The sequence below is a fragment of the Ctenocephalides felis genome, unplaced genomic scaffold, assembly GCF_003426905.1.
Source record: "Ctenocephalides felis isolate EL2017-DRISC unplaced genomic scaffold, ASM342690v1 CF-g0.4_SCAFFOLD_03424, whole genome shotgun sequence".
Classification (NCBI taxonomy): domain Eukaryota; kingdom Metazoa; phylum Arthropoda; class Insecta; order Siphonaptera; family Pulicidae; genus Ctenocephalides; species Ctenocephalides felis.
The window spans coordinates 5,000-14,697 of record NW_020539578.1 but is presented as its reverse complement, the minus strand read 5'-3'; the positions used below and the strand labels follow the sequence as shown (position 1 = coordinate 14,697).

Here is a 9,698-nt window from a genome sequence, read left to right as displayed (position 1 = left end):
ATTTTGTTTACAAACAAATATAGGTATGAAAAAAATGTGTATAATTATTTTTTCCTCTTACCCCGGGTCATTTGGGACCTCAGCAGGCGAAACACCACTCAGATCGACCATGGTGCCACTTTCAACCATCTAAAAAAAACTTGAAACCAAACCAAACGAAAAACTCAACACACTTTAGCACGCAATATCGAAATTACTCGCGGAGTATCGGACAGCACTATCGCTACTCTAACGTTACATAACCCCAAATACATATACATACGCACACATCTTTTTTAAATATGCATTTATATTAATAAAATTGTAATGATTAAAATTTAAAGAACATCACGATAATAATAATAATGGTGATAGGTAGAGTAAAAAAAACACATCAGTTTGGGGTTGGTTAAGACGCACTTAACATTTTAGTATTGATTTAAAGTTTTAACTATTTGTTTGAACAAACGGTTGTTCGCGTATAAAATAACAACTAGCACTTCTTTATTCGTTTCGTTTTGTTTCAAATTAATCCACTACAGTTTCCTTTTCCTTTTTAATGTTTTCAATTATCGATTGTGTTTCTCTATTCAGTCGGCGAATTGTAATGCTTTATTTCTACCGTTTTGGCTTGAGGTCGGCTCTATGTTTTTACTATTTGACTAATAATTTTTCGTCGGTTAAGTTGATTAGTTTATTAAATTAAATGAAATTAAATAAAAAAAAGTGACCTATTGTGTTTTTTATTGTGTGTTTTTTTATGATGAATGCGTGCGCTGTTGGTCGCACGCTAAGCACTACTGATGATTTCGTTCGTGCGGCGACACGAACCGATGCCGATGTTACGCGAACGGGCGAACGAGCCAGGATGGAATGGTGTGCGTGCGAATGGTGCTGCACATCACATATCTCTATATACCTGTACTTCTGGACGAAATGTAGAGATAGAACTGAATCACGCTTAATACGATTCTTTGCTTAACACGCTACTTCATCCAATCCAATACACTTTTGATATGTAGAGATGGATAAAAGAAGTGTCTAGTTGTATATATAGGTAATTTGTTCGTCCCTATATATAGGTAATTTGTTCGTCAGTAGAGTCCTTTTTCGCTTTGTCATGCCCAGATATAGTCAGTTTGCAAATGAAATAGAAAAACATTTTTATTGAAAAGATTTTTGGTTCATTTTTATCTCCTTGGTTGGTTGATACATAATTAGTTAGTAGAGTCCGACCTTTTTTCTTCTATTTTGTTATTTAATTTACTAGTTAGTAAAGTTTTTTTTTTATTTTCTGATTATGCTTCCTAATTCACTCGTTAATATAGAGTCCTTTTTTATCTATGATGTTATTCAATTTCCTCGTCCTCTCCTTTTCATCTAAGTTGATATTTAATTTGTTCAAGAGAAAAATCGGCATTGCCTTAGAATGATGACACATATCTAGTGCCGAAATGTGTAAATAAATAATAGTTGTTAATATTTATTAACTTCCGAAAGGAGAAGTTTATGTTTTCGCCATTAAATACGATTTGCTAGTTTTATTTTTTCTTCTCTACGTTCCAAGTCATTTTGAATCGAATGAAACCAAATTTGGAAAATTATGTGTGTTTGTGTAAGATTTTATTTCATTATTCGGATTATATTAATGAGGACCTTGCAAATGATACCCCACATGCCGTAAAAGATACGATATAAAATTTTAAAGTAAAACTTCTTTAGACATCTCTGCTTGAAATGTGTAAAAAGTGCATATTTTGTGGACAAAACACATATTTCATTTTAATATACGCTGTGATAGTTTTACACCTCACACATTTTTTTACAAAAAAAGAACATTAATAACATTATTAAAATATGATGTTTTTATTTCAATTTAATTACCTATTTGTAAAAATCGACTTCCACTCGTCGAGACCTTTTAAATGACAAGCATCAAACCCAACCAACAAGCAATAAAAGTTACAGTACATATTTTATTGAAGTAAAACTTCTTTAGACTCCTCTGTTACAAATTCATTAGAAGTGTTTATTGTAGGTATAATAAATAGCTGAATCTGAAGTTTCATTGTTTATGCGTCTCTAGTCATATACAATTTCTAGAATAATCAATAAATAATTCAATGAATAAATATAATTTAGCAAAGAAACAAATAAAACGTCATTGTAGTGCCATCTAAATGCTATGTGGTTGATCTCAATTTCTCAATTTCTCAATAGGCAACTTCGCGCGCTTTGTCATAATTCAGTTTGAAGTTTGACACATCGTATAGGTTATGTTGCACTTGTAAAAAAAATTCACAACGCTTTTGTAATAGTTAATACAAGAAAATAAATACTTGGTGCTGTAGTGAGTGCTTTAAAATATAACAAGTGTCAATTACGAGTTTTCACTTATTGCAATGGCCGAAAAATTGGAAGATCTCAACCTTCCAAATGCGGCAATTCTGCGTTTGATAAAAGAGGCTCTGCCAGAAGGAGTTAATGTCGGTAAAGACGCCAGAACTGCTTTGGGAAAAGCAGCCTCTGTTTTCGTTTTGTATCTGACAGCAGCCGCTACTAATATTTCCAAAAAGAAGAACAAAAAGACTCTGGGGGGCTCCGATGTACTGGAAGCCTTGGTCAGTATCGAATTTGACAACTTTGTGGAGCCTTTGAAGGAATCTCTAGAAGGTAGTAAGAGGACACATAACCTAACTTTTGTACTTTATAAAATTATTTAAAATCCTAGTAATATTAAGTGTTGCGAGGAGCTGTGTATTATTATTGTTATTATTATTTCTGTTAGCGTTCAGAAATCAACAAAAAGAGAAAAAGGAAACTCAAGCGAAGAGAAAATCAGAGACTCCAAAAGACTCTGAAGATAAAGATGAGGCGGAGGCGGAGGCAGTGGCTTCAGATGATGATGAAGAAATGGCAGAAGCACAGTAGTCACCAGTTGGAATATTCATGAATTGTGATAACTGAGTTTTATATTTTTATAAGGTTTTTTGTTATCGTTTGCAAATTGTAAATAATCACACACTGTGTGTTTAATTGTTAATTCAGTTAGGTTAGGTTAACAGCGTAACTTAAGAAAATGTAGATGTACTTACTTTAATAGAATATAATTTATACTTTTTTTATACATAAATGGATTTTTATTCCTAATTAAAATAAATAATACAATTTCTAATATAAAATACATAAACAAAAATATAAATCATAATATTGATAATAATAATAAAACAATGTCATGTATTTATTTGTATAATTTCAAAGTCAGTTAAGTTAGATTAACAGCGTGACACAAGAAATGTGGAAATACTTACAATTAGTTTTTTTTTTTTTAAATACCAACTTGATAAAATATGTTCGTTTTAACATTCTCTACTTAGAACAAATTTATTTTGAAATAATTAAATCATCCTTTAATTAAAATATAATTTGACATAATATAATTTATGAACATAAACAGAATGTATATGTATTTTTTTATACACATAAATAACTTATAAATATTAACAACAAATAAATATACATGTTCAAAGAATTTAATTAATAACTATTGCAAATTTGTAAATTTTTGAAACAAATATAACAAATTAACAGACTAGTATAAATTTGGAATCAAATAAAACAATTATTTCTGCACAAACTTGCAGAAAAGTATATTTTAAAATATCACACATATCATTTATAACACTCAAAAACCTTCTAAAAACATGTAGATGAAAGTTATTTTAATAAAACTTTTAAACACGTGCACTTGAAAAAGGACACTTATATTTTATCTTTATATATTTGGTTTATAAAATATTGTGTTATATATAATATATATATATATATATCTATATATATATATCATCGCTATTGAAATAAAACTTCAATAACTAACTAGGCTAGAAAGCATTATATATGTATAAATATGTAAAATATAATTATCTATGCAATTTTAAAAGTAAAGTAATGTCTTTTATATATAATGTCAAAAATTTGAAAATTTAAAATGTAATTTCCCGTAAGTTAGTCAATCAAATTGACACACAAATATTTTTGCATTAACACTATATATATATATATATATATATATATATATCTATATATATATATATTCTATATATTTCTTACTATAAGGAAAAAATTTAATTATAGAATACAAATATTATTCAGTGACAAAAAAGCACAATCTATGCCACAACTACGAATTTTCTGGCTAATTCTGCTCGCACATAGGGCAAAGTTGTAATTCCTGAAAAAATAAACAGTGTAATAAAAGTTTTTGTTTGTAAAAAGTATGGAAAGATGAATTGACTCGAAGTGCAGATTTTGTACATAAAATACTTAAAGCAACAGTCGTCAAATTTATCTATAATAGTTATTTTTTGATTCAAATTATATCCTATGATCCATGATTGACTTGATACTAGATTGATTTGAATTAAAAAATGAACTCACCTCGTTTGAAGAACATGAAATACAACAGCACATATGACCACATGGCACAAATATCATTTGGCACTGAAATATAATAAAAAAAAAAATATCTAAATATATATATATATATATATATATATATATTATATTCCTTATTTCTATAACAGACCTCCTGATCCATACAAATAACGCACTCAGAGTTCATTACTGAGGTTTCTGCATTAATTCCATTATCGTTTGTAATAATATTTGAACAACTCGGTGACCCAACAACTGCAGGAGCTGTCGGAGTCTGAACTTCATCTCTGGTGAGTTCTTTAGATTTTGAATACAAATTCCGATCCGTTCCTTGGTTATAAATTCTTATGGCGTTCATTATCGCCTCTTGGGCTTCTTCATCTTTAATACCGGCTTCACGAATATACTCGTATGTTATCTTCATTGTGTCATTTGATACTAAAAAAAAAAAAAAAAACATAATTTTATTATATTAACAACTTGTGATTGATCTTTATCTCACCGATGTCCATGAGGCGTCCAAAATAAGGCAAATAGTTTAATAGCCCTTCAGATAATAAAATTTGCATCAGAGCCACATCCAAATTGGTTTCGCGGAAGCACTCTGGCATCGAATCCATCAATTGTTGGAATCTCATCAACCACAAATCTTCCTTGAAGAATTTTTCTTGCTCTCTGTCGATGTCCTGAATTGTCTTCACCAGCTTTTGTTTGCGCTCATCCCTTTCAGCAAGCAACTCGATTAAATGAGCTGCAAGCTCCATTCTCATTTCGGACAAATCGTTCTGCAAATATTACACACATAAATAAATTACTATTATGATGTATGTTTCTATAGTTCTTTTATTACCAGTGTGCTATCATTTTGCATTTTCCTCTTCTCGAGTTCCAGCTTGGTCAGCTCACTCAATTGGGTCTCGACTAGACGTAGTCTCTGTACCAGGCACCAGCTTTCGCAGTCGTTTCTGTTTGCTAATAATTTTAAAAGGCACTCCCTTTGCATTTGTTCATCCCTTTGCAGAATTTCAATCAGCTCATTCTGTCTCGTGTCCCGTTTGCACAGATGAGAATCTATCATCTTACCTGTCTCTAATTCACTGTAGAAAATTAAATAATTAGAACACTAACCATGTGTAGGTGAAGAGAAGTTTACAACGGACCTTTCTATGACATGATTTTTAACAGTGTCCAATTCACAACTTCTCCTGGAAAATATTTCTATGTCTCCTTGCAGCAACATTTGTTCCATAGAAAGTAAAACGTCTTTTTTTCGTAATTCGTCGTGATTCCTTTCTCTGAAAATCTGCAAAAGCCTTTCCTCTTCTTCATGTTGCAATTGTGAGAATTGTTCATGAAATGATTCGGAATGTTTGATCGCCAGAAGCTGCCTGACGATGTTGTCAGTTCTTATTTCCACTGAGAAAAAAGTTGAAATAACTACGTACGTAAATGTATTAGATAATATTTTAACATTTACCTGCCAGTAGATCATCAACGAACTTTTTTCTATCCTCGTCTTTCAGTTTTTGGAATTTTCGTACCTCCGATTCTAATAGGTCTTGTTGTGCTACCAACTCTTTTAAAAACTGCGAAATGAAAACATATCATCTCCTATTATCTAATATTAATTATATAATGAAATAATACACAAACCTTTTCTTTTTTAATCTTTCAGCCTCTCTAATTTCTAACTCTTGTTTTAAAATTTCTTCATTCTGTTTCTCGTATGCTAAAAAGTCAGCTTGCTTTTGTTCCTGATGAAAATAAATGTTATATATATTTATATATTTATATATATATGTGTGTGTGTGTGTGTGTTTGTGTAAATTCATTTCAATATTCGGATTCATGAATGATACAATCTAAAATTTTTTAAGTAAAACTTCTTTAGACACCTCTGCTACAAATTGGTAAAAAGTGTATATTTTATGGACAAATCACAAGGTTAATTTTTCATTTAAATATAGGTGAAAAGTTTATTCCTTAAATTTCCATTACATACTTTCAATGTTAAATAGCTGCCTCTGGAATACTCATCCTTGTACTCTTTTTTATATAAATCCCCATCAGCTTCATCTTTTCATATATATATTATGCTCTAAAATAAAATCACATTTCATAAATCAATCATAATTCAAATATTTTCAATTTCTTATTTAATACTTACTTTCAGCAAAATATTTCCTTATACAATCGACCCCATTTTCGATTACAGCTTTGGAGGCTCTTTGATTCTATCGCAATCCAAACTAATTACTTTTAAATTTCTACAAATGCATAATTTATAAGGCAATTCTGTTAATTTATCGTTTCCTCGTAGGGAAAGTTCTTGGAGTGTTTGCAAATTTCCCAAATTGTCTGGTAAGTTTTTCAGACAGTTTTCAAATTTATTTGTAAATTAATAATATTGTTAAGTAGATCACATATTGCGTTTGTAAACTTTTAAACGGTTGTTGTTTAAATATAATTCCTAAAAAAAATACCGATTGTATTAATGCAAAAAAAGAATTTGCTAATGTTATGTTTTCTCGTGAGTATGCGTGTGTGTGTGCATTTGTGTATAAACTTATTTCAGTATTCGTATTCTATTGAAAAAGACCTTTGGGGGCATCCATTAATCACGTGAGGTTTTTAGGGGGAGGGGGGTTTGACAAAAAATCACGAAATATCACGTGGGGGAGGGGTATAGTAAGATATCAAATGTATTTATTTTTTAACTGTTTTTTTTTGCAAATCTAACATTTTCAAACATAAATTACTTCATTCAAAAGTTTTACAGTTTTTTCACATAACTAATACACACTATGTAAATTTTTTGAAATTCCTTAAGCTCGTGCACTACAAATTCATTAAAAATGTTTTTTAAATAAGTTTTATAATATATTTTCTCACCCTGAGATTAGTTAGCACATTTATTGACTGCGGCAAAGTAACTAATAAATTTTTGTGTAGATCTAAGATGGTTAATAAGTTTAAATCGTTTATTGATCCTCCGTTGTCTAAACTACTAAGACGATTATTGTGCAGGAGTAGAACTTCTTTGCGAAAGACTTTGCACAAAGTGAATATTCCCTGAGGCACTTGTTTTAAATCGCATTCTGATAAATCAAAGACAGGCTCTGGGTTCTCTCTAGCCTAAAAAATAAATAGATAAATGATATAAGTTTTTTATTACAATATAATCATTTTTTTTGTTGTGAAAATCGTTTTCTACTCGTCGAGACCTTTTAAACGATACCCAACAAGCGAAAAAATAGAATTTAAAATTTTCTGGTCAAACTTCTTTAGACACCTCAGCAATAAATTCGTCAAAACTGTACATTTTGTGGACAAATTGCCTAGTTAATATACACAGAATGACAAAATAGACTATAATAATACTATAGTATATTAAATTATACATTACCAGGTATAATTTATGTTCCAATTTAGCTTTAAGTTCTTTATTTTTCGACGGTGCCATTCCTTTATCGATAGTGCACCCCATTCAATCATTTATAATTTATTTTATTAATATTTTTTTTTATCGACTACATTTTTAAAACTTTTGTTATCTATTATAATAATCACATGACCGTAAATAGTGAATAGAAAAACTTATACACATTATTTATTATGTCTTGTTTGTTTTTACATTTTGACAGTTTGCCATTTGACGTTTAGTTCATAGTGTTGCCAGACGAGAAAATGATGGTAAGGCGGGTAATTTAAACTGTTAAAAAATATGACGGTAGAAAATTAGACTTAAATATTTGAAGAGAAAACGAGAATCTTTGTAATGTGGAAAAAAAGGTAGAAATTGATTTTTGATAAACGCGTATTCTTTCTTCATACAAATAATAATTGATTGCATTTTTAATCATCATCAAATATCCAGATCTGTAATATTTTCAATGAAATTATGATAAAGTAATATAAAAGTTTGAGTTTTATTTTTGCATTGTTTTCTGCACAAACTGCATTATTCGTGGTTCTAGTTAGTTTTGAAATTTTTTACAGACATTCTGATTAACTGATTGTGGTAATTAATAGTTTTAAATATATATTCAGTTGTTAATAATTTTAAAATATGTGTAAGAATATCTATTCCAAGTTAAAATACATAAATCTATGACATTGCTTTATTATCATGATAATGGTAACTATATACATGAAATGAGCGCAAACACTTTATGACAATAACAATCACACATCAAAAACAAGAACAACAACAACAACAAAATTATCCTAAGACGCTTCATCTTTATAAGTTTCTTCTTTCTTCAAGCGCTTTCTGGCTCTGATGTCTTTCATAGTTTGTTCGATAGATCTCACATCCCTTTTATTCTCACTCGGAACTAGAAAGAGAACAACATTTGGTTTATATAAAGTAAAACAAATGAAGAGTCATTTATATTGTTTACCTATTCCATATGTAGTGTTAGCCATGGTGCTCCTCGCTTTCATATCATCGTTGTTAATTAAATGAGCATACTTGTTTCTATAGTTTGAAGCAGGTTCTTGAATAGGTTCTGTTCGTTCCGGGCTTGGTTCTCGTGCTTTTTCTTCACTCTTTGCAGGTAAGGGAAAGTGCTCTGCTTTGTACACTATGATGTGTCGCTCCTCATCTATGCCTTCGCTTTGCGTAGGCAAACCTGCCACTTCACAAACCTCGTGACTAGAAATTAAATATAATTATGAATGAATAATAAGGAATACATATGTATAGTACAGGGCTTACATAATGCTTCTAAAATTTTATCCATGGGTTGGAATTCGTATTTTGTTTTTGTATCATCTTTGAGGAACTGGTTGATTTTTTCTTCGACTTTGATTCTGAATTTGCGAAGGTTTTCTTTTTCTGCATTCTGTCGTTTTTCCAGCTCCAATTTTTGCTCTGGAGAAAAAATAATTGAAATATTAACCCGATTTGTATTGTTTGCATATGCATTTTTCTTACTTTTGATGGCTTCTTTCTGTTTTCACTAATTGATGGTGGTTTATCCATCGAATTTAAAATTGAACCCAACAAATCCATGTTTATTTATAAATTGCTTATTATTTATTCAAATTATCAGTTTAATTGATTTATATTATTATTTTTGACAGTTTACTACACCACGTTTAGGTTAAAAATGGTTATATGAAAAATTTTATTGTAATAATTTAAAAATATTTCTAAATTTATTTTTTTTCGAGTTAAATAATAAACCGCACATAAATTAGTAGTTAATTTGAGCGATAAAGAGTTATAATTGTTAATAAATATTTATTTTTATATTATTTTGACATACACTTGTTAGTAA

General features: G+C 29.6%; 4 protein-coding genes across 4 annotated transcripts; 1 reads left to right on the top strand and 3 right to left on the bottom strand.

Annotated features, from left to right (window-relative positions):
* Positions 1-2,265: 2,265 nt before the first annotated feature.
* On the top strand, positions 2,266-2,938 carry LOC113382353 (DNA polymerase epsilon subunit 3-like). The gene is made up of 2 exons (XM_026620777.1): positions 2,266-2,652; positions 2,768-2,938. The coding sequence occupies exons 1-2, from the start codon at positions 2,382-2,384 to the stop codon at positions 2,908-2,910; spliced, it is 414 nt and encodes a 137-aa protein (XP_026476562.1). The 5' UTR covers positions 2,266-2,381; the 3' UTR covers positions 2,911-2,938.
* Positions 2,939-4,174: 1,236 nt separating this feature from the next.
* Positions 4,175-5,994, bottom strand: LOC113382355 (E3 ubiquitin-protein ligase LRSAM1-like). Its single transcript, XM_026620780.1, has 7 exons — positions 5,891-5,994; positions 5,574-5,829; positions 5,264-5,510; positions 4,916-5,198; positions 4,565-4,851; positions 4,417-4,479; positions 4,175-4,210 (listed from the first exon to the last, which is right to left on the bottom strand). The coding sequence occupies exons 2-7, from the start codon at positions 5,660-5,662 to the stop codon at positions 4,175-4,177; spliced, it is 1,005 nt and encodes a 334-aa protein (XP_026476565.1). The 5' UTR covers positions 5,663-5,829; positions 5,891-5,994.
* Positions 5,995-6,832: 838 nt separating this feature from the next.
* LOC113382354 (E3 ubiquitin-protein ligase LRSAM1-like) lies at positions 6,833-7,953 on the bottom strand. Its single transcript, XM_026620779.1, has 3 exons — positions 7,820-7,953; positions 7,306-7,548; positions 6,833-6,883 (listed from the first exon to the last, which is right to left on the bottom strand). Exons 1-3 carry the CDS (start codon positions 7,898-7,900, stop codon positions 6,833-6,835), a joined length of 375 nt encoding a protein of 124 aa, XP_026476564.1. The 5' UTR covers positions 7,901-7,953.
* A 687-nt stretch (positions 7,954-8,640) lies between these two features.
* On the bottom strand, positions 8,641-9,430 carry LOC113382352 (sperm-associated antigen 7-like). Its single transcript, XM_026620776.1, has 4 exons — positions 9,353-9,430; positions 9,112-9,287; positions 8,817-9,070; positions 8,641-8,750 (listed from the first exon to the last, which is right to left on the bottom strand). The coding sequence occupies exons 1-4, from the start codon at positions 9,428-9,430 to the stop codon at positions 8,641-8,643; spliced, it is 618 nt and encodes a 205-aa protein (XP_026476561.1).
* Between the last annotated feature and the right edge of the window lie 268 nt (positions 9,431-9,698).